The following is a 25,315-nucleotide window of genomic DNA, read 5'->3' as shown; positions in this document are numbered from 1 at the left end:
AGTGCATAGGGCAAGACGTGGTATTTTTAAGTCACCTTGGCCATCCACTGCATCTGGTTCTGTCTCCAGTCATCTCGACTTTGTCCTGCCACTTGATTCTTAGACGGTCCCAGACGAGAGAGTGAGGTCGACGATGCGCAACTCTTCTTCACTTTAATTAAAATTCACAGTGCAAGTCATCCATCATCCTCTATCCCATCCCCTTCAATCGAAAGTCCTGTGGCGACAGGCGCGCGACGAAGCGACAGGTGTGGGTACACTGGTAGTCGTAGCCGCAACCCTGCACATAGGCGGCTCAGGCCAGTGGGTCGCTATTCACTGACCGGAGTAGCAGCGGATTTCGGCAGCAGTCTGAGCAGCCCTATTTAGGAAATGCACTGCTCACCTCCATGGCATGAGGAAGGGACTAGAAAAGGTGTCCCAAACATTCCCTACTCCTCCTACCCTAGCCAGTTTACCGCGACTGGAGGGGGCCCTACTCATGCAGTCGAAACAAAGGAAGTAAACTGAAAACTAGAACAATACCAGTAACCCTTGCAGCTTGGAATGTTCGCACACTTCTTGATAGAGATTCCTCTGAAAGACCCCAGAGACGCACAGCACTCGTCGCTAAAGAACTTGTCAGATACGGCATTGACATCACTGCTTTTAGTGAAACCAGGCTGGCAGGAGAGGGTGATCTGTGCAAGAGAGGTGCAGGCTACACCTTCTTCTGGTGTGGACACGGCCCTGAAGCTAGAAGAGAAGCCGGGGTTGGGTTCGCTGTTAAGTCATCACTTGTTGGAAAGCTAGCTGGTCGCCCGAAGGGTGTAAGCGATCGCCTAATGACATTGCGACTCCCTCTTTCCCATGGCCAAAAGTTTGCTACCATTATCAGTGTCTATGCCCCCACTATGACTACCCCAGATGAGGCTAAAGACAAGTTCTATGAAGATCTAAACACTGTCATCAACTCGATCCCAGAAGCAGATAAACATATTATCCTAGGCGAGTTCAATGTGAGAGTTGGCTGTGACAGCGCCTCCTGGGAAGGAGTGATTGGGAAGCATGGAGTAGGAAAACGTAACAGCAACGGTCTCCTCCTTCCACAGACCTGTGCGGAGCATGGCCTTTTGATTACTAATACCATCTTCAGTCTCCCTACGCGTAACAAAACATTTTGCATGCATCCCCACTCAAAGCACTGGCATCTAATTGACTATTCCATCAGGCGAAAAAGAGGGACAGACAAGATGTTCGTGTTACAAAGACCATGTGTGGCACTGAGTGCTGGACAGATCACTGCCTGGTTGTTTCCAAACTAAATATCTGTGTCCAGCCCAAAAGACGGCCCCAGGGTGCAAAAGCGCCTAAACGACTGAATACCAGCAAGTTAAAGGTCAGAAATATCAAGCAGTCCTTTACCGACACCCTTGAACAACACTTAGACTCCACTGTACTGGATGGCCATGATATTGAGATAGCGTGGACTGCACTCCGCAAGATGGTTTACAACACGGCCCTGGAATGCCTTGGACCAACTACCAGAAAGCACAAAGACTGGTTTGATGAGAACTGCATGGAGATTGAGCAGCTACTAGAGGAAAAGCACCGTGCGTATAAAGCCCATCTCGACGATCCGATGTCAACATCAAAGCATGACATACTACAAAATCTGTGGAGCACCATACAGGTGAAGCTGCACCAGATGCAGGACTCCTGGCTAAATAAGAAAGCTGACAAGGTCCAGGGCTTTGCTGACAGAAACGACATGAACTTCTACAACAGCTTGAAAGAAACCTATGGTCCTACCACCACGGGCTCACTGTCTCCACTTCTCAGTGCTGATGGGTCAACACTGATCTCTGACAAGGATAAAGTCCTTGAGAGATGGGCAGAACACTTTCAGAGTATCCTGAATAGGCCCTCATCAATAAATGATGAAGCTATCAACAGGCTACTTCAGGTTCCTATTGATGAGACCATGGACGCAATAAACTGGGTGGTAAAAGAGAGCAACTGGACTTGCTTGAAGATTCTTGAAGATGTTTCACCTCTCATCCGAAAGGCTTCTTCAGTTCTGTCTGACTGGTAGGGAGCATCAGGTATTTATCCTCTCATGGATGAAAAGCTCATCTAAGGTGTCATTGAGTCATCCTGTTGGTGTGGGTCACTGGGGGCTGGTTGTGAACAGCCTCGAGAGTCGTTAGGATGATCACTGGATTGCCCATTAGGGTGATCAATGGAATGCTGATTCTCTCTGTCCTCCTGTGAGTCACTGAAAACAGCTGGGTTTTGGTGTGCATTCAGTTGTCTGGGAAGTGTGCCAAGGACTGCATTGTAGGTGGCTGATAAATGATGTCTTAGACCCCCATCTCTGTTCAGTGATCGCCATTCCAGGTTGACAAAAATGGTTTCTTTAACTCTTCGCTCATACCAACGATCCTCTCTGGCTAAAATGCGTACGTTGCAATCCTGACATGAGTGTCCTTTTTTGTTAAGATGAAGGTAGACAGCAGAGTCCTGGCCTGAGGAACTGGTTCTCCTATGTTGAGCCATGCGCCTGTGAAGTGGTTGTTTTGTTTCCCCAATATACCGTACAAGTCCGTGCATTCCTCACTGCACTGAATGGCATACACTACGTTGTCTTGTTTGTGTCTGGGTATTCTGTCCTTAGGGTGGACCAGTTTCTGCTTCAGGGTGTTACTGGGTCTGAAATGTACTGGAATGTTGTTTGTAGAAGATTTCTCAGGCCAGGACTCTGCTGTCTACTCAGTGACACCTTAGATGAGCTTTTCATCCATGAGAGGATAATACCTGATGCTCCCTACCAGTCAGACAGAACTGAAGAAGCCTTTCGGATGAGAGGTGAAACGTCTTCAAGACTCTTCAAGCAAGTCCAGTTGCTCTCTTTTAATCACCCACAGTTTACTATGACCTGGATGACTGAGAATCTTCACAGACATGGACGCCATACCAACATTTGAGGAAACTGAGAAAGCTATCCATCTTCTCTCAAGTGGCAAAGCCCCAGGTTTAGACTCCATCCCAGCTGAAGTCTATAAAGAGGGGGGAGTGGCCCTGACTGAGAAACTCCACCAGCTTTTTCAGCTCATCTGGCTTCATGAGGCTGTGTCACAGGACTTTAAGGATGCATCCATCATGCACCTCTACAAGCGCAAAGGTAACCGTCATATCTGCGACAATCACCGTGGAATCTCCCTGTTGGCTGTCGCAGGAAAGATCTTGGCCAGAGTTTTACTCAACTGCCTCATCGCACATCTCGAGCAAGGTCTACTACCAGAGAGTCAGTGTGGCTTTCGGAAGGAGCGCAGGACTATGGACATGGTGTTTGCTGCCAGACAACTCCAGGAGAAGTGTCAGGAACAAAACGTTGATTTGACGAAGGCATTTCACACCGTGAGTAGAGATGGTCTTTGGAGAATTACGGCAAAGCACGGTTGCCCCAGCAAGTTTGTAAACATTGTGTGTCAACTTCACAATGGCATGCTAGCAAGAGTCCAGGAAAATGGAGAGACCTCTGATCCATTCCTTGTCTCCAATGGAGTGAAGCAAGGATGCGTCCTTGCCCCCACCTTGTTCAGCCTAATGTTTTCGGCCATGTTGAGCGATGCCTTTGGAGATGCTGAGGTGGGCATTGGTATCAACTACCATACTGATGGCTCTATGTTCAATCTAAGAAGGCTGCAGGCTAAAACGAAAGTCTCGACTGCTACCATCAACGACCTTCTCTTTGCCGATGATTGCGCCCTGAATGCTGCGTCAGAACCTGATCTGCAGCACACGGTCGACATATTCTCGAATGCCTGTAGTAACTTTGGCCTAACCATCAGCACCAAAAAGACAGAGGTCATGCATCAGCCAGCGCCAGGAAAGCCATACAGTGCTCCCAACATCACCATCAACGGGCACAGACTGAACGTCGTGGAAAAGTTCACCTACCTTGGAAGCACACTCTCCAGGAACGTCACCCTTGATGAAGTAACAAATAGACTGGCTAAAGCGAGCACTGCTTTCGGCAGGCTTCATAAGAACGTGTGGAAAAGATGAGGCATAAAAACGGAAACCAAGATCAAAGTGTATAAGGCCGTTGTTCTAACTACATTGCTCTATGGTGCTGAAACCTGGACGGTCTATCAGTGTCATGCCAGGAAGCTGAACCACTTCCACACCACCTGTCTGAGGAAAATTCTTGGCATCAAATGGCAAGAGAAGATCCCAGACACTGAGGTTCTTACACGTGCTGGCCTGCCCAGCATTCACACTATCCTGATGCAGTCTCAGCTTCGTTGGGCAGGCCACGTAGCCTGCATGCCAGACACACGTCTGCCAAAGAGACTTCTGTTCGGCGAGCTAAAGCACAGCAAATGTTCCTAAGGTGGCCAAAAAAAAAGAGATTCAAGTACACCCTTAAAGCCGGACTAAAGGCTTTCAATATCAGCCACACAAACTGGGAGCAATTGGCCCAGGACCATGTGGGATGGCGTGCTGCTGTCCGAAATGGCGCCTCAGCGTGTGAAGCCAAAAGCACAGCCTCCGCTGAGGCACGCAGAGCTGCCAGAAAAGCTCGATCTGCGAATCCGGCCCCAGCATCCATTCCGTGCCCCAGCTGCAGCAGATTCTTCCGTGCGCAGATTGGCCTCACTAGCCATCTGCGCACACATAGATGCTCTCCGCGCACTGCGCGCACTCTGTCCCTGGGATTTCTTGGATGAGTGATGGTCTTCGTCGTATCGACGGACGAACAACAATACTGTTCCTACTTATTCAGGTGACATTGGGCATACCTAACAACCTATGTTTTCTCTCTCTCTCTCTCTCTCTCTCTTCCCCCCCAAATCTGTCCCCCTGAGTTACATGTCAGTCCTGGGATCGAGATGCTGACCTCTTCTGCTCCTCGGACCTGCCTGATCCATCTTGATGCCCTGTGTCTGGGTGGAGTCTTATCGCATCGCTCCTGTGGAGGACGGCCCCATATGGACAGTTGACAGTTACACCTGGAGGACGCTCTGGACACTTACAGTAATGCTTTTATGGCTGAGGACTACAGTTGACTTGCTAACTTTAGGACCGCAGTTGTCATGAACAGTTTTGCACTCAAGTTTCCATCAATGAAGAGTTTATCATCAACAAAACTGACTTCATGTTAAAACTGTTAATGTTATAGTCATGTTGTCTGCTGTTGCCCAAATGAGGATGGGTTCCCTTTTGAGTCTGGTTCCTCTTTTGAGTCTGGTTCCTGTCGAGGTTTCTTCCTCATGTCATCTGAGGGAATTTTTCCTTGCCACTGTCACCACAGGCTTCATCATTGGGGATAGATTAGGGATAAAATTAGCCCATGTTTTAAGTCGTTCAAATTTTGTAAAGCTACTTTGCGACAATGTTTATTGTTAAAAGCACTATACAAATAAACTTGACTAGTATAGATAATGGTAGTAAATAACTTCAAACTTTAAGGGGTCTTTTGACCCTAAAAAAATAAAATTAAATTAAAAAAAGAGAAAAGAAAAATTTGCTATGTTTTTTTGTGTTTAACTCTGAATGCAAAATTTATGAGGAAAGAAAAGTCAAGAACGGAATTGTGTCAGAAAAAAATTAACTTTTCATTTCTTAAAATTCAAACCAAGATTTTTCTGAAGCAACATTGCTATAATTGTGTTGATTTTTAAATATGGTTTTCAGTACATTTTGCCTTGGATTCCATACTTTAGCAACATCACTGAGCTGACAAGTTACGGCAATCTTAATAATTTCATAATTTTGGCCTCTCTACTGAAGAACTGCCCATATATTCTTCTTCTTCCGGCTGCTTCCATTTGGGGTCACCACAGCGATTCAGTTCTGCATGTTTTCGCATTAAATTACATTGCATTTCGCAGACGCTCTTATCCAGAATGACATACAACAAATGCAAAAGTCAGGCACTAGAAGTGCTGAACTTCTACACAAGAAAGTTCTAGTGCCAACTGAACAAGTGATACAATAACACTTACTGTAATATTCTGTTGAAGTATCAATACTCAGCAAACAGCCAAGGAAACAAACCAGCTGGACAAATGAGCTGACAAAACAACTAAATAGAAAAATAAAACTCCAACAGCTAACCCCAGGCTAGACCGTATACAGCCTGGGTTGGTCTAGACCAATACACAGTTACATAGTGGCCAGGGAAGAAGGGGAGAGGTGCAGCCTGAAGAGGTGGGTCTTCAGTCTGCGCTTGAAGGTGGGCAGGGAGTCAGCAGTTCTGACCTCAACGGGAAGGTCATTCCACCAACGGGGAACCAGGACAGACAGCAGTCTTGAGCGGGCTGGGCAGGAGCAGAGAGGAGGAGGGGCCAGGTGACCAGTAGTAGTGGAGCACAGGGATCTGACTGGCATGTAGGGGTGGATCAGTCTCTGGAGGTATACTGGACCTGAACCCTTCAGAACCTGGTAAGCTAGTACCAATATCTTAAATTTGATGTGAGCTGCAATAGGTAGCCAGTGCAGGTCAGCAAGCAGAGGGGTGACATGGGAAGAATGAGGGAGGTTGTAGACCAGGCGAGCTGCAGCATTTTGGATGAGCTGCAGGGGTCTGATGGCAGAAGCTGGAAGGCCAGTAAGGAGAGAGTTGCAGTAGTCCAAGAGGGAGAGGATCAGTGCTCGGACCAGAAGCTGAGTAGAGTAGGTGGTGAGGAAAGGGTGGATCCTTTGGATGTTGTAGAGGAGGAATCTATACGTCCAAGTCACTGCAGCGATGTTCACCAAGGAGTATAGTCTGTCATCAAACACCACCCCTAGGTACTTCTACACCTACACAGTAGGCTACACTGGGTGAAGGAGACCTAGAGATGTCCCCCAGGGAGATGACAATGTCCAGGCATGGAGAGGATGGAGCAGGAATGCAGATTACCTTCATCTTGCCTTGGTTGAGCTTCAGGTGATGGTTGTCCATCCAGCTCTGGATGTCACATGTGTGTCAGAAGGAGGAAAAGAGAGAAACAGTTAGGTGTCGTCAGCATATCGGTGGTAGGATAAACCATGAGCAGAGATAATCGAGCCAAGAGAGTGGATGTAGAGGGAGAAGAGAAGTGGACCAAGGACTGAACAAGGACCAAGGACACCAGTGGTAAGTGGGCGTGGTGCTGATACAGTACCAGACCAGGTAACCTGGAAGGAGCAACCAGAGTGATGGGACTTGAACCAGTCTAGGGCTGTCCCACAGATTCCCAGAGCTGACAAGGATGAGAGGAGGATGGGGTGATCAACAGTGTCAAATGCTGAAGAAAGATCAAGGAGTATCAGGGCCGAGGAGAGGGAGGCAGCACGTGCTGCATGAAGTGCCTCACTAACTGAGAGAAGTGCAGTCTCGGTTGACTGTCCGGCTTGGAAGCCAGACTGGTGAGGATCCAGGAGGTTGTTCTGAGAAGGAAAAGAGGAGAGTTAATCCCAAGCATTAAAGGTGGGGTATAAGATTTTTTTCAGGAGTATTTTTTACCATATTGCTTGAAAAGCTCCTCGCACCCATGTTGCAAGCAGTACAATAGAAGGTTTGACCCAAAAACGAAATATTTTAATCCAGTCTACAGTGTAAAATAAAGGAAAAACGCCATCCAATCATATCGAGGTACCACCTCAAAATGATTGGATACTGACACGTCAATCAGACTGAAGCCCGCAAGCAGCCCGGCCCTTCTGTGTGTATGTGTGAGAGAGCAAGCAGCACAGAGTGCAGGATTTTCTCAGTGCACTGCCTCCAAACAACGGGGATTTACACGAAAACGGAAGGAGATATTCACAAAATTCTTTCAAAGTGAGTGTCACAAGGATCTCCTGAACAAACTGATGTAATTTTTTTGTCTGTAGTGTAAAAAATGAGGTCGCTAGAGCGAGTTAAAAACGAGTGACTTTTCTGTCAGGATTTGAATGGGAGTCAATGGTGCAGCTCGCCTGCCCTTTCCTCACTTTGAGGCTTCTCATTCAAAAACAGTAAATCCTATCGTGTAGGTAGACACATTGTGTGAATCAGGACAAGTGTGGCTACTACCTTTGAGAAAATTGTGTGTGTGGAGTGAAAATTGGGGCTGAAAACACAGTTTAAATGAGAAAGTTTGAGCTATTTTTCCAAGCTCTCTACACTCTCCACTGGTGTGTAACGCAATAGACACCCATTATAAAAGCTGATTTTCTCAGGCTTTATAAGGGGGAGGAGGGGTGGAGACTCGGGGGTGGGTGGGAGCATGGTGAGGGCGGGCGTGTTTCTTTTCAAAATATGGCTTGCAGGAACCGTTATTCCAAAATCTCATACCCCACCTTTAATGCAGATTGTGTGTGTGTGTGTGCTGGCATGTAAACAACTAGCAAAAATACAGCGGTGAACTTCCTCTGTAGATAGAAGTGTCTGCATTTCACTAATAAGAATCCTGCAACACTCAAATAGTGTTTGCAAATGATCTGCACATCTGAGCACCACCGTTTGGATGGAGTGCATCTACAACTGGACCACGGAGTCCGGTAGGTTGTTCGATAGCCATGTTTCAGTAACACAAAGTGCACAGTCTCGGCTCTCACTGGGATATAATTCTGGTTCGGAGCTTGTCCAGTTTATGTTCAATGGATCAAATATTTGCAAGCAGGAGGGGAGATAGAGGAGGTCAACTTACTCTAGCCTTTAGCCGAGCATGTAGCTCACCTCTCTTGCCTCATTGCTGCCAGAAGATAGTCCAGATCTGGCAAGCTAAACGTGAGTTTGTGAGGTTGTTTCCCTATTTCCAGGAGCATTCTCTGTCATATGTAATCAGTGCTGATGAACCATGCACATTTAAAGACTTACAAAGGACTAAACAAACAAAAATAAACCACAAATAATGATGGTTACAGGAAGAGTACACAGATACATCTACCATGGTAGCATGAATTCTCAGCACCATGATCTCTCATAGTGGCTTCAGCTGCAGATTGGTTCTTCTAACATCACACTCTTCTCTCATTCATGAAGCTGTCTGGTCAGAATTAACTTCCTTACGAAGCCATCAAACTGTCCAACTTTCCAGGGCACTTGTCTTACAGCTCACACACACACACACACACACACACACACACAAGCTCAGAAAGACTCACAAGGTGCAGCTCATCAAAATAAGTTTCTCAGAACTCCAACCCAAATTCTTTGTTTCCAGATGAACTGGGACATGTGCGATGTCCTTGGACAGGTCAATTTCCTCATGGGTGAGAATCGGTTAATTTTGTGTGTGCATGTGTTTAAAAATTTAATACTTGTGTATTTTTTTTGTCTGATGTTTGATACTCTGAATGTGTGTACTATATATCAAAGTCTGTACACTGTGGGTCTTGTATATAATTATTTAATGAATGATTCCTGTGTTTTATGACCTCTTTTTTGTATTATGTCCTTTTCAGTCATTGTTGTAAAATTTGATGACTATTTGGGCAGTCTCTCACTGGGAAGTGGGGGCGGTGACCTGCTTTTTACTGTGTGGAAACAGCCTTGGAAAATAAAAAAAACACCGAAAAATGAAGCTTTGCACGTGCAGAATCAAGAAACGTTCAATGTTTTTTTGTGGCATATTTTTCATTTTAATTTTTTCAAAACAAAAAACTAAAGGAAATTCCCACCAATAAATCCCTATCTGCATTCAACCAAAGGGTTTTTTTCGTACATTTTTTAAAGAAACCTCCTTCAGTGGGTTCGCACTACACACATATAGACCAAGGTGTGTGTGTGTGTGTGTGTGTGTGTGTGTGTATATACCATATCCTTTCTCCCCGTAGGCTAAAAATGGTGGGATGATGATGAAGCGTTTCTCTCCCACACACATTCCTGTGAGCCCCTGTATCATCCCGCTAATCAAGTGATCCTCATCCACGTACGTGTCATATGTGCCCTTCTGTCCATGCCTGTGAGAGAGAATAAACCAATGCACCAGCTCATGATTCATTCATTATAATGTCCCTCAGTGAACAGTGGAGAAAGAGAGAGGGGAAGCAGGGTGGAAGTACTGGAATGAAGTGTGAACAGTAGCAGCTGACATGGAGAGGTAGAAGCGCTCTGTGAAGGCTTTATGTGCCACGAGGCATGAAGCAGATAGGGAGGTACTGTAACAGGTAATGTTCCTCAATAATGTAACTTTCATACCTGGACTCAAAGTGTGTGCCATTAATCAGTGAGCCGTTATACAGATATCGCACAAAATCACCATGCTGCACTGTACGTCGACAAGACAATGGCTTAAATATCTGACGCGTGTCCACACCATCACCCTTATTCCATATGTCCAACAACACAACATCAAACACCAGAGTCGCATCTGGAGGAATCACTGTACCTGAGAAAGTGAGACAGTGACAGAGAGGTTGACAATGTGATTTATTGATAATAATAATAATAATAATAATAATAATAATAATAATAATAAGTACTCCTAAAGTCGCATGTAGTACACAGAAAAATTGTGATGTCACTTCCTCCTGAACTCCATCACTGGAAGAAATACAGTCTCTGTAAGCTACAGCCCTGACACTGAGATGTGGTTAATGGGTTTACCAGCTCCAGAGATGCCATATCCAAGGTGAGAGGGGATGATGATCTTCCTCCTCTCGTTCACACACATCCCTATCACTCCTCTGTCCAAGCCTGGAATCACCTTACTGTCCACACCCACCAGTCCAACAAACGGCATGCCCTTACGCTCACTTAGAAACAGTGTGAAAGTGAGACAGAATAAAGAAAAGAGAAAACTTAGAACATTCATTATTTCATTCCAAAGAAGTATTCTTCACTTTTTCTTATTTTTACTTCACCTAGTCTGTATTTGTTCTTAGTTACTGATTTATCAAAGTGGACTTAATACAGGTTTATACCAACCAAACTGGTAAAATTCAAATATTTGTACAGATACAGCTAGGCCTCTCCATTACATATAAAATTTAGGCTCCACTCCAGCCTCTAATAAGCAGACCCTCCAGGATTTCGCGATATTGCGATTTGCAACTTCAACGCAAATTCAACCAATCCCCGCGAATTCAGGGCGGTGTTGCAATTATATCCAATCACCGCAACTTTCCTGCAAATTTGACCAATCGTTGGCATCGTCTTGAGGTGATGTCGACAAACTACCTTCTGCCTTACTTCCGTGTATACGTTCAAGAGAAGCAGCATGTGTGAGTCAGTGTTTATATAGGCTTAAATTCAGTTACTGAAAGTGTGTTATGTTTACAGTGAAGGACTGTGTGCACTTTACATTATTTTTTTACTTAATACAAGAAATTAATGGATGCCAACATTTTTGCCAAAATGGTATTTTATTTTCCATTGTTTAGGCAGCTTCAGCATCATACTGTGAGATTCTGTTCAAATTGTTGTTTTTTCTTCTATGAAGCCTGAGCCATTTATTTTATGTTTATATAATTATTGTTTAATTTAGTCTTCAGGAGAGACTGCCTGCACACAGTACTAGTATTAATAATTTTTTTTTCTTACATGAAAGCTGAGGCATTTATATTATATTTTAAGGTAACTTCATGTTGTGCTGTGAGGTTCTATGCACTTTAACTTTTGAACCAACAGGTGCATTTGGATAAGTAAAGCCTATTTTTCAGCATTTTTGTAGTCCTGGTAATCTTTTATATTGGTAAATTTGTTTATAGGACCATTTCTCAGTGTCTTTGCTTTTTTAATCAATAGTTTTTCAGTAATAACTTAATATTTAACATATCACTCAATTTTAATCACAAAAAGAGAAAATCGCAACAATTTCTTGCAACTTTCACTTCCTCCCGCAATGTAATCGCAACAAAAACCTAAAAAACACCGCAACTTTCATCGCAATTTTTTGGAAAACCCCCCGCGAAATCAGACATTTTAGCCCGCAACAATTACAAAAAAGGCCCATGAAATCCTGGGGGGACTGAATAAGGCTACGTTTACATTAGACCGTATCTGTCTCGTTTTCTTCGCGGATGCACTGTCCGTTTACATTAAACCGCCTGGAAACGCCGGGAAACGGGAATCCGCCAGCGTCCACGTATTCAATCCAGATCGTGTCAGCTCCGGTGCTGTGTAAACATTCAGAATACGCGGATACGCTGTGCTGAGCTCTAGCTGGCGTCTCATTGGACAACGTCACTGTGACATCCACCTTCCTGATTCGCTGGCATTGGTCATGTGACGCGACTGCTGAAAAACTGCGCGGACTTCCGCCTTGTATCACCTTTCATTAAAGAGTATAAAAGTATGAAAATACTGCAAATACTGATGCAAATACTGCCCATTGTGTAGTTATGATTGTCTTTAGGCTTGCCATCCTTCCACTTGCAAGTGGTAAGTGATCTGCGCTGGGATCACACACACAGCGGCTCAGTCCCGAATCGTGGCTTGTGCACTTCACTCGCGCGCTCTGTGAGCTGTGCAGGGCCGGAGTGCGCACCCTCCAGAGGGCACTCGCTGTTCAGGGCGGAGTGATTTGGAGCGCAGGATGCCTGCGGAGCCGAGCGTATCCGTGTATTGGCGTTGCTGTGTGCACGCAAATCGTGTATTGGTGTTGCTGTGTGCACACTAATCGTTTTAAAAACGTTAATCTGATGATCCGCTGATACGGTCTAATGTAAACATGGGCTAAGACTCTGATTTTGGGTGCCCCGTGCACCATTAAGCTAAAATAAACCTCTTGAGTTTGAGCTTGCTGAAGGTTATTTTAGCATGGAATTGTTCAAAAGAGGTATTAGGACTCTGTTTACCCTTTACTTCAACACAACACTTGATTTACAATTGAACAGATTCAAGCAGAATCTGGGAACAGTGAAGGAATCCGAATTTCCCCATGATTTACGAACCAAACACAGAACGACATCACATTTTACATCATGCATTCACCAGGGGAGCTCGATACACCACACCCCCTGAAACATAGAGCCCTTCAGTTGCTTGCTGTAGCTCACAGCACTTTCACTTTTTTTTTTTAAACTGACCCCTGTATTACTGACGCTGTCCGATGTGCTCGGGGACAGTAGGGGCTCCGAGCATTTTTTTTACCGACCCCTGGATTACGGACACTGTCTGATGTGCTCGGGGACAGTAGGGGCTCTGCGTGTGTTTTACCGACCCCTGGATTACTGATGCTGTCCGATGTGCTCAGGGACAGTAGGGGCCCTGAGTGTTTTTTACCAACCCCTGGATTACCGACACTGTCTGATGTGCTCAGGGATAGTAGGGGCTCTGAGTGTGTTTTCCCGACCCCTGGATTACTGACGCTGTCCGATGTGCTCGGGGACAGTAGGGGCTCCGAGCATTTTTTTTACCGACCCCTGGATTACGGACACTGTCTGATGTGCTCGGGGACAGTAGGGGCTCTGCGTGTGTTTTACCGACCCCTGGATTACTGACACTGTCCGATGTGCTTGGGGACAGTAGGGGCTCCGAGCATTTCTTTTACCGGCCCCTATATTACTGACGCTGTCCGATGTGTTCAGGGACAGTAGGGGCCCTGAGTGTTTTTTACCAACCCCTGGATTACCGACACTGTCTGATGTGCTCAGGGATAGTAGGGGCTCTGAGTGTGTTTTCCCGACCCCTGGATTACTGACGCTATCCGATGTGCTCAGGGACGGTTGGGGCCCTGAGTGTTTTTTACCAATCCCTGTATTACTGATTCTGTCTGATGTGCTCAGGGACAGTAGGGGCTTTGAGTGTGTCTCCCCCGTGGCTGTTTCAGCCCTTAAAATCATCTTCAGTGCTTAAAGAAGCCCGTCCAAAAAACTTCCTCAGCTTAGACTGCATCACTGTTTGGTTCACGCAGAGATCATTACACCACCACACCAGGCCAATTAAAATGCACTGTGATTGGTCAAAAGCTTAGCACCCATTTGGTCATTATGTGTAGTTGATTTTAAGTGGTCAAAAGTACATGCTCATTGTTTACACCAGGGGTCACCAAAGTTTTTTCTCTGGGGGCCACATTGTCGTTCCTGACTGTGATGGGGGGCCGGGGTCGAGTCAGCTATATAACATAGAATTGTATGACCCAGACAAATATGACCACCAGCAGGCCTCATTGTGTAGTAGAGATTACTAGCCTGGCACAGCCATCCCCACTACATCATCCCCACCACTATATCCCCACTACTATATCCCCACTACTATATCAAATCAAATCAAGTTTATTTGTGCAGCGCTTTTAACAATAAACATTGTCGCAAAGCAGCTTTACAGAATTTGAACGACTTAAAACATGAGCTAATTTTATCCCTAATCTCTCCCCAATGAGCAAGCCTGTGGCAACGGTGGCAAGGAAAAACTCCCTCAGACGACATGAGGAAGAAACCTCGAGAGGAACCAGACTCAAAAGGGAACCCATCCTCATTTGGGCAACAACAAACTTGATTCAACAATATCAACACTTGATTCCTGGCAGTTTATCTTTACGAGTGGTTTGCAAAAGTAGTAATCGAGTCTTCACACTTTGTTTTAATTTGAAATACCACAGATATTCCATTTATTTATTTTCTAAAGAAATAACATCAAAGCTGTCAAGGCAAGAAACATCTGCCTAGTTGAGGTGATTGACACTGGCAAAGGTGAGTGGAAAATTATAAATTGTAGGTAGGCCTGTTGATATTATTAATAATATCTCATCTCATCTCATTATCTCTAGCCGCTTTATCCTTCTACAGGGTCACAGGCAAGCTGGAGCCTATCCCAGCTGACTACGGGCGAAAGGCGGGGTACACCCTGGACAAGTCGCCAGGTCATCACAGGGCTGACACATAGACACAGACAACCATTCACACTCACATTCACACCTACGGTCAATTTAGAGTCACCAGTTAACCTAACCTGCATGTCTTTGGACTGTGGGGGAAACCGGAGCACCCGGAGGAAACCCACGCGGACACGGGGAGAACATGCAAACTCCACACAGAAAGGCCCTCGCCGGCCCTGGGGCTCGAACCCAGTACCTTCTTGCTGTGAGGCGACAGCGCTAACCACTACACCACCGTGCCGCCATTATTAATAATATTATTAATAATAATTGTGTGCAGCACTTAATAAAGGTCAAATAAATAGGCCTATAAAATAAATACATTTAAAAAAAACAGTGAAATTATAATAATATGAGCAATAGATCAATAGATCACAGCAGTTGTGCTGTGTCCTGCACGTCATTGCTCTCATCCATGGCCAAAGCAAAAAACTCGAATTCTGACGCTTTCTCATTCAGCTGGTCATACACGTTGTCCCCCAAATCTTCAGTTGCCTGGTCATAGTAGGTGTGGAGAGACTCACCGCGTTGAGCGCATCCTTCTTGTCAGGACACACCTCCTCGGCCACAGCAAGCATGCATACTTTAACAAAGTCCCCATCAGTAAACGGCTTTCCATGGGTAGCTAGTAGGTGAGCTACCTTATAGCTAGCTCAGACAGCAGCCTGGTTGATCTGGGTTTGGCGAAGGAATACATTCTGTTGTGCAGCCAGTCTGCATTTCATCCTCCGAATCCTGTCTTCTCATTTGCCCTCCCAAACTAGCATACTCTTTGTGGCGGGTTTCATAGTGACGACGCAGATTATATTCTTTGAAAACCGACACACTTTCTTTACATACAAGACAAACTGCACGGTCCTTACACTGAACGAAAAAATAATCGGTGGTCCACTGTTCTTTAAAAACTCTGCACTCTCTGTCAGTTTTTCGCTGACCGCTAGCCATTTTGCTGTCCTGAACACTGATAGTTCTCTGCGCGTGCGCTGCCTGTCACTGCTTGATTGCGAGCATATGACGAAAATTCGGAAAATATGAATAGTTCATTTTATAACTAAATATCAATTTTAATTGATAAAATCAACAAAATACAAGATGCAGACATGCTATTATTTGCCAAAAAGCAATTTAAAAAAAAATAGGCCATGACCACTTTTGGGGATTGCCTCATAGGGCCGGTTCAAGTGGTGGGGGGCAGAGGGGCTGGGAGGGCCGGTCAAAGGGGGGTGGTGGGCCAGAGTCGGCCCGCAGTTTGATGACCCCTGGTTTACACTCTGGCTTTTCTAGAAAGGGATTTCTAAAAAAGATGACTTGTGATAATGATAAAAATGACAAATACATTCATCACTGCTAGTAATTTTCTCTTCATCACTGATGATTTATGTTCGTCAGTGACGAGCATGATGAGTGCCGTGGGAACCCCGCCCCCATTGATGTCACAATTTTCACTGAAAAAAAACAGCTATATTTTGGTTCCAGCTGGGAACCACATTTTCAGGTTCTGAACCAATTTATTTTTGGTTGAAATGCTCCAAACAGTTCAAAATTTGGTGCGCAAACAAGAACAGAACCCATTCCCTGTTGGTTAAAAAGGGTTATCTGTATAGATAGTTTTCACATGACGTCACAGAGTCGGGGATTCCCTGGTGGCGGCCATCTTGGAGGGCTAGCTTACCGTACGGGTCACTGAGCACACATTGTAGCGCGCGAGTTACATTCATTTATATATTATTTACATTTATAGTTACATTACTACTATTTAAAGCTAGCAATGGTGCACACCTGTTGTATTCACGGCTGTCGTAATAGGTCAGATGATGAAGTCAAGCGGAGCTTTTATGGAATTCCCACTGTACGGGAGCACGAAGGCAAGCAAGCAAACTCAGCATACAAAGGAGAAATCTATGGCTTGCGAGAATCAACCGCAAGGATTATCAGCCTTCCAAACACAGCAAAGTCTGCTCCGATCATTTTATAAGTGGTAAGTTGTTTAAATAAACAATCAATTGTGTTTAAGTTTGTTTTTGGAAACCAAAACATCATGTGAACAATCTCTGGAGAATGCCTAACTGGAACCGCTGAGTGTACGTTTACATTGTAATGTACACTTAATATCACTCGTTTGTCACGTTTCTATTTGAAACTTGTCACTTCACTCACGCAAGGGTCATTTTTGAAAAACATTTTAGGTCTATTCTGTATGATTTAATTTGTGTTTGGGATGCAAACAGCGCGCCTTTTGGCGGATGCCGCCTGAATCGCGCAGATCCGTTTTTTTTTTTTTAGGGGGGGCGTTGGAGTGTCTGATTATAATTTCAAAGTAAATTCTGTATTAAAATTGCTAAATAAGCAAATCCATTACAGTCCATGAAACAGGAAGTATAAGGATGAGAAAAAAACAGTTTAAATCGGGAAGCTGCGCACATTTGTGCAGCCCGAGCGGTGTGCAGGCTATTAACAAGTTGATAACTGTATGAGGAGCAAGCCTCCCAGACTTCTACAATTTAATAATCTCATCTCATCTCATTATCTCTAGCCGCTTTATCCTTCTACAGGGTCGCAGGCAAGCTGGAGCCTATCCCAGCTGACTACGGGCGAAAGGCGGGGTACACCCTGGACAAGTCGCCAGGTCATCACAGGGCTGACACATAGACACAGACAACCATTCACACCTACGGTCAATTTAGAGTCACCAGTTAACCTAACCTGCATGTCTTTGGACTGTGGGGGAAACCGGAGCACCCGGAGGAAACCCACGTGGACACGGGGAGAACATGCAAACTCCACACAGAAAGGCCCTCGCCAGCCCCGGGCCTCGAACCCGGACCTTCTTGCTGTGAGGCGACAGCACTAACCACTACACCACCGTGCCGCCCACAATTTAATAATAATAATAATAATAATAATAATTTAGGATGGTTTGGGGCTTGCTCTCCCTCCTATTATATAAATAAAGCATAGTTGTTGTGTAGGCATATATCATAAATACATATGTATAATTTGGATAAATTAACCTAAATTATGGATACCTTAATAGTAACAAAAAGTATTAATTTTTCAACTGAAAAGATATATTATTAAAAGATATCAACAAGATTACCTTGGCCATAACTATGTGTAGGTTATTCTTAACAACAGCTGTAATATCACGAACCAAGCCACTAACAACATAATTGTAAGCCTGTAGCCCTTTGTAGGCTTTCAAGTCATCAGCAGTGTAGGCACTGGGTGTAAACAACAAATAGTTTACAATGTCTGGGTAGCAAACAGATGGCAGAATTGGTGTCAGGTCCTCCTTATGTTTCCATTCTCCCTTGCCCCGAGTCTTATCATATGGGTCAAACCCATCAATCACAGCCAGTTTCTCCACATACCGTGCCCTTTCTGCAGCTGGTAATGTACTCACATAACCAGAATTATCAGCCATCATGTCACTTCACTCTCGCTCATAGTTTGTTTTATATTGTGAGTATGTATGTATGTATGTATGTACTTGAGGTCTTCCAATATGGCGCCCTAACAAAATCTCGCGGTACGGTGACGTCACGCGGTAGCCCTCTATAGGGGAAGCACATGCTGATCCGACCATTGTGGCACATGTGCAGCCCTGGATATCTAAAGGCACCACACATGATTGTTCATTCAGTCTGCCAATAATGAATAAATGAAAAACTAAATTGCATTATGTTACAGGCAGTTAGCAGACAGTCTTCTCCAGAGTGACGCACAAGTGCAAAAGTCAGGTACCAGAAGTGCTGAACTTCCAGACAAGAACTCGTTAGCACTTACATTAACTCTACAGGAAATGTGCTACAATGAATGAATGAATGAATGAATGACCACATAAAACAAAATAAGTGAATTAATTATTAATTAATTAATTACTAAACTGCCTTATTACAGGAAAACAAGCTTTGTTTTCTCAGGATAATGCAATAATGTTCTTATCATAAAGAAACGGAATAAAAAAAAAAACTTATCGCAAGCACAGCCTTTCTCAGATTCCAGAAGGAGCTCCATCAGAGGGGCCTGAGGCCAGTGAGAGCCGGATACTTATGACCACTTCTTGACTTTTCGAAGTGGGAGGCGGGACTGATCCCCCTTACGCAGATCAGCGCTACCCTGAGCCACATGCCGGTCAACGAGGAGCTCCGCCTGTGACGTAAGGCGACACGCCCACTTTTGAGACCGGAACTGCGACCCTCTGACTCCCACAGAGATGAATTATGTTGCTCTAGTGGTTTATTCTATGATCTTTGGCTGTATAACATTAACAGATTGTATTTTTCCTGCTGTGATCAGACTCGAACCCGGTATTAATCATCTCCACTCACCTGGAGTCGAAGATCCTCCCGTCCGGAAACGAGCCTGTGTAGTGGTACCGGACATAATCACCGACCTGAACCTCTCTGCCACAGCGGGTCGGTAATGAGTATCGATTAATAATCAGCTCTTCACTGGGATCTGGGTTACATATCGCGCATGCGCAGTACACACACAGCACACACAGCGCCACCTTTATATCCATCTCTCTCTCACACACACGCTTTCCCTAAACGATACCGGAACTGTCACTGATTTCGCCAAAGGAAAGAAAAATCCTGAACAAACTCTGAACTTCACTGTCTCGGTTCCGCCTCTTTTTGTAGACGTGTTACACCGGTGGATAGAGAAAGAGAGAGAAAGATCAGCTGTATCTCGAGTCTGCAGTGAGATAGCAGCAGTGAAACGGTTTCGGTCGGATCTCAGAGAAACAGAACTCGCGCCCCCCGAACCCAGCTAAACTGAATTAAGGGGGACCGATAATCACAGCTGGAACTTGGGCACAGCTGGAAAAACCTCCTCCAGGTCCTAAATCCTCTCTCTCTCTCTCTCTTACACACACACACACACACTTGAGTTATGCAGGATAGAGCGAGTGAAAATTTAACTGCCTTGTAATGCAGTGTAACAGTCGCCCTTTTTAGAAGAACAACAACTTTATTCAACACACGTACACTTGTGAAATTCCTCTGTGCATTTAACCCATCTGAAGCAATGAACACACACATGCACGTGAGCAATGAGCGTATACACACACACACACACATCCAGAGCAGTGGGCAGCTATAGACCCTTTTCAGTCACGTGACCTTCGTAAACGCGACCACCATTTTGGACATGTAGCGGACTTCGGCTTGAATTGGTTTGAATGCAAGGAAGGCGACAAACGGAGAACATACAAGAAAAAGGAGCGAGATGCAGAAAACACCTTCGCTATCCAGCGACGTAGGGCATTTACAGGGCGAGCAGAGGGAGAAATAACAACAGTAACGACACATTAGCAACGCCGTACAGAAATAACGGTTTATGGCACAGACCCTTTCGGTTCTCGCTCATCTAGCTGCTACAATGACTGCTTAGACTGCAACAATAATACCGAACACACATTTAAGTATCCGTCGTAAAGACGTGAAACTCGTCGAGTGACGAGTGTGTTCATTGATAAGCTAACACAATCTAAAAGTAGACATACCATCACACTGCCCTGGCGCTGTGTACAGTTTACCTTCTATGGTTTGTGCACTCACTATTTGCCATTACTTTCTCCAACCCAGTGTTACAGATTACAGGGAACGGCCTGGATTTAAGAGACAAATACATGTTCCTCTTGCTTTGAACACTTAGCCCATGTTTACATTAGACCGTATCAGCGGATCATCAGATTAACGTTTTTAAAACGATTAGTGTGCACACAGCAACACCAATACACGATTCGTCTGCACACAGCAACACCAATACACGGATACGCTCGGCTCCGCAGGCATCCTGCGCTCCAAATCACTCCGCCCTGAACAGCGAGTGCCCTCTGGAGGGTGCACACTCCGGCCCTGCGCAGCTCACACAGCGCGCGAGTGAAGTGCACGAGCCACGATTCGGGACTGAGCCGCTGTGTGTGTGATCCCAGCGCAGATCACTTACCACTTGCAAGTGGAAGGATGGCAAGCCTAAAGACAATCTTTTTTTTTTGTTGTTACATAGTCAAGAGAGGTGTCGGATCACCGGATCCAGTGTAAATAGCTGCTGGAGCCAACGCCCGAGGTTCCGGAGCGCACTCCGGCTTGCTCCCCCTCAAATTAAGCGCTGTTTGTAGAACACTGCCTCTGATCTGTCCTACAGTCTACCAACAGCAAAGGAACACAACGCTAGCTAATGTCGTTAGCTAATAGCTACTACAGAAGAACAAAGAGGTTACAATGGGTTATTTTAGCCTATTTGGTTACACACTCGCCACCACAGAATGTTAACAGCAATGTAATGCCTTTTCTGGCTAATTTTATTCGTCTTACCTCCAACAAAGTGGTCACTACACAAGCGCTGGTATGCCGAGGGCTGCCAATCTGTTAATGGCCACTATCCATCTTCTCCGTCGGGATCCGATAAAATGATAAACCTTGCCTTGTTTGTTGATGGTTACTACATCCAGGTGCACAACAATATAGTGGCATGATGGAAGTCTTGCTGAAAATAAACACTTTCTTTGCTGCCGTTCCTCAATGCTGGCTGTGGTAAACTACTGGTAGTACATGTCCAAAATGGCGGCCGCGTTTGTCGTGACGTCACGTGAAAAGGGTCCATACTACAGCACCCAGGGAGCAGTTGGGGGTTAGGTGCCTCGCTCAAGGGCACCTGAGCCTAAAGCCACCCCCATGTTAGCCTAACTGCATGTCTTTGGACTCTCGGGGAAACCGGAGCACCTGGAGGAAATCCACGTCGACACAGGGAGAACATGCAAACTCCACATAGAAAGACCCCCATCACCCACTGGGCTCAAACCCAGAACCTTCTTGCTGTGAGGCAACAGTGCTAACCACTACACCACCATGCCACCCACAGATATTTACACAGATATTCCACAATATTGCCATAAAGAAGATCCCTCAAAATTCCAGCTTTCGTGATTTACACCAGGGGTTCTTAACCTTTTCAAGTGTAAGGCCCACTTATTCATACTTGTAATGTGTCAAGGCCCATTAAAAAAAGATTCCCAATTATTTTGGCTCCTCTATTCTATTAGAATCTAATAATCTACTGTAAAGTGTATTAATGGGATGCAACATCACTCCCTGTTACAGATGGGAGCCCAGGAATTAAAGGAGAGCAATAAAAACAAACTGTTTTTAATTGTAGGTATTGTATTCAAAATGGTATGGATGTGCCAGAATCCAAACCATGCATGCAGGACATTTTCAGCCAAAAGGGATTAATGATCCAAAAGTGGAGTCTGGTCCATTAACACAAGAACTTATTGCCATGTTTGTGTTCAGCAAACAAGCAAGTTATTAAAACCAAGAAGTACACTCAAAAGAAGTGGATATAGAAGCCATTCAACTGGATTAGATTCTTATACATTAACAAAAAAGGATTGTTCCTATGAGTTGGAAAATTATCCATCTGTTGCAGTGTTTCTCCTGAGTTTACTGGCTGGGGGGGCTGGATGAAAATGGTCACCTGCAGGACCCCCCCCCCAGCGGCTCCAATTACAGAGCATTTGGACCTGAACAAACAGTAACAGGAGTCCTATTTATGTCTTCACATTTATTTTAGAACAATAATTAGAGCAATTTTTACAACAGAATTCTTTTTTTTTTCCTCCAAGTTGCATCAAAGCCACTGATCCTGTGATGAGTCCTGTGCTGAGGGCACGCAGTTTCAGCAGGAGAGCTGAGAGTGGTCTATTCGGGTGGAGGTTGGGGGGGTATGGCACAAATCCTCAAAAGAGCTTAAGTTTTTCAGAGAGATTTACCTGAGGTCTAGCTGCTGTACTCAGTTCTCTCTTGCAAATGAAACCTTTATCTCAATTAAGTGACCTGATTAAATAAAGCAAAGCACAGCACACAAGCACAACTTTTATTCATCACACACTTGTGAAATTTCCTCTCTGCATTTAGCCCATCTGAAGCAGTGAACACACACATGCACAATGAGCACACACACATACCCAGAGCAGTGGGCAGCCATGCTAACAGTGCCCGGGGAGCAGTTGGGAGTTAGGTGCCTCGCTCAAGGGCACCTCAGCCCGAGGCCGTCCCATATTAACCTAATCTGCATGTCTTTGGACTGTGGGGGAAAACAGAGCACCCGGAGGAAACCCACGCAGATACGGGGAGAACATGCAAACTCCACACAGAAAGACCCTTGCCGGCCACTGGGTTCGAACCCAGAATCTTCTTGCTGTGAGGCGACCGTGCCAACCACTACACCACCGTGCCAACCACTACACCACCATGCCACCACGGTTGTATATAAATGAGGGAATATCTGTCAACAAACTCGAGTGAGCAAGCAAGTAGGTGACTGACAGCATCCATACATCCTAGTTTACCAAAACACTGTATGTCTGAGGACACTCCAGATCTACTCCTTTACCTCATAAACACCATTAACAAAAGGCTTGACTAAACAGATATGTTTTCAGCCTAGACTTAAACGCTGAGACTGTGTTTAGCTGACATGAATTAGCAAACTAATATTGATCAGATATAGCAACAATAGCAGCCAAGGAATAATTCAATATAAATGGTGATACAATGTATGCAAATAAGAATCGGTAGTGTATATGATAATTAAGGCACTAATGGTGATCAGAAGTAATAAGCTATAGCCAGTGTTACAGTGTAGGGGTGAGTGGATGTTAAAATGTGATGGGGAAATCACGGGTTTAGGTGTGTGTATGAGTAGGTGTGTGTGTGCGTGTGAGCGTGTGTATGGAATGCGAATGGAATGCGAATTCTGTGCCAGCCGTGCCCAAAGGGGGATGGTCGGCACGGAAAGAGCGCGCGAAAAAACATGAACAACAAAGGAATCTGTGGTTTAAACTAGTCTCAGCTAGGCCTTAAACCTAAACTTCTACTCAACCTTAGCTACTCCTGAAATCCCAATGTTGAGGAATTGAGTATGACGGAGGGAGTTAAAAAGAGAGAGTGAGAGAGAGAGCATGCACAATCTAACTAAATACAGATAGTAAACAAAGTAAATCAAACAACACGTGGTCTAAGACCGACCTTCATGTGAATCAAAATGCATACATTTAAATCATAAATGAATTCAAATAAACAACACTCTTCACATCAACTAGCCACAATTAAGGCTACAATTTTGCCCAGATTCCAGCCTTACTTGTTAGCGATTGAAAGTGCGCCTTCTGTTCCGAAGATAGTGCAGAACACAGATCCAGGAAGAAGACAGTTTTGTTTCTTACAGCTCATCAGCTGAAGATCCTCAGTGTCCCGTCGGTTGTCCGATGAACTGGAAGGAATCTTGTTTATAGTTTGTCGACGTTGAGAAAGGGAAAAGGGATCCGATCACCTTTTCTCTTTGAAATACTGCGTGGGCTGCAGTAACTAACCGGTTCGGTTATTATTACAACTCTGCAAAGGTCAAATACATTGAATTTTGGCTAAAAGTCTGGTATCAATAGCTCGTTCTCTGTTCTTTGTCCTTCTGTAGCACCAATGCATCGGCTTCTCTCTTTCACGTGTGGAATCCACCACCAGAGAGAAAGAATTTCGGTTCCGCTGCTGGTTTAAAGCAGTCGTGACGTCACTGTACTTGGTATCCGGTATCGTCTCTGTATCCAATACCATTACAGGGAGTCAGAAGAATGGGCAGAGATAGAACATGGCGTCGAGTACAGAGATTGGTGTGTTCAAACTGTACAGTGAAAGGGGGAAGATGGTTACTATGGCTATGGATTGGCAGCCCCCCCTACACCACCATTATGGGTCGGTCCTATGATGTTCTGTTTAACCTCTACTGAATCTAAAATTGACACAAATGCTGTTTTCAAAGGGTTTTCTGGGTTATTGAAGTGAATATTAAAATCTCCGACAACTAGAGGTTTGTCTAAGGAAATAACCAGGTCTCAGATAAAATCTGCAAATTCAGAAAGAAACAGAATATGGCCCCGGGGGCCTGTAAATAATAAGTAATGGAATTAACTGGGTAGACTTATTTTTCGAGGCTAAATACATTATATTAGTATGAAGAACTTCAAATGTATTAAATTTATAACCAGGTTTGTGTGTTACACCTAGATAATCATTATAAATAACTGCGATGCCTCCTCCTCTGCCAGTTAGACGAGGCTGGTGTATATAACTGTATCCAGGAGGACTCACTTCATTTAATGCTATATATTCATTTGGCTTAATCCATGTTTCAGTTAAACAAAGTACATTAAACTCCTGATCAATAATGAGTTCATTAACCATTGAAACTGAAACCATTAACGCTTTAGATGTAAGAGATCTAATATTTAATAGCCCCATCTTTAGATCAAAGGTGCTGGCAGCAACTGTACAGTTAGTATGACCTAATTTTATATTAATTAATTTACTGGAACCCCCTCCTAGAACTGACACCTTATTGTGGTGGAGGGGTTTGTGTGCTTGAATGATCCTAGGAGCTATGTTGTCGGGGGCATTACGCCCCTGTTAGGGTCTCCCAAGGCAGACAGGTCCTAGGTGACAGGCCAGACTAACAGCAGTTCACCAAAACCCCTTATGGATAACAATCGATCA

General features: G+C 44.7%; 1 protein-coding gene across 1 annotated transcript in view; it reads right to left on the bottom strand.

Annotated features, from left to right (window-relative positions):
* fkbp10a (FKBP prolyl isomerase 10a) overlaps positions 1-19,621 on the bottom strand; it is an 86,565-nt gene extending 66,944 nt beyond the window's left edge. The window contains exons 1-4 of the mRNA XM_060942291.1: positions 19,088-19,621; positions 10,544-10,692; positions 10,136-10,325; positions 9,752-9,897 (exon numbers count right to left, since the gene is read on the bottom strand). Of these exons, the coding sequence (XP_060798274.1) occupies positions 9,752-9,897; positions 10,136-10,325; positions 10,544-10,692; positions 19,088-19,281 (679 nt within the window). The 5' untranslated portion in view covers positions 19,282-19,621. The remainder of the gene's footprint in view (positions 1-9,751; positions 9,898-10,135; positions 10,326-10,543; positions 10,693-19,087) is intronic.
* Positions 19,622-25,315: the final 5,694 nt, after the last annotated feature.

Source organism: Neoarius graeffei, chromosome 16, assembly GCF_027579695.1.
Source record: "Neoarius graeffei isolate fNeoGra1 chromosome 16, fNeoGra1.pri, whole genome shotgun sequence".
Lineage (NCBI taxonomy): Eukaryota > Metazoa > Chordata > Actinopteri > Siluriformes > Ariidae > Neoarius > Neoarius graeffei.
The sequence above is the reverse complement of the archived record's forward strand: the minus strand, read 5'-3'. Positions and strand labels throughout refer to the sequence as shown.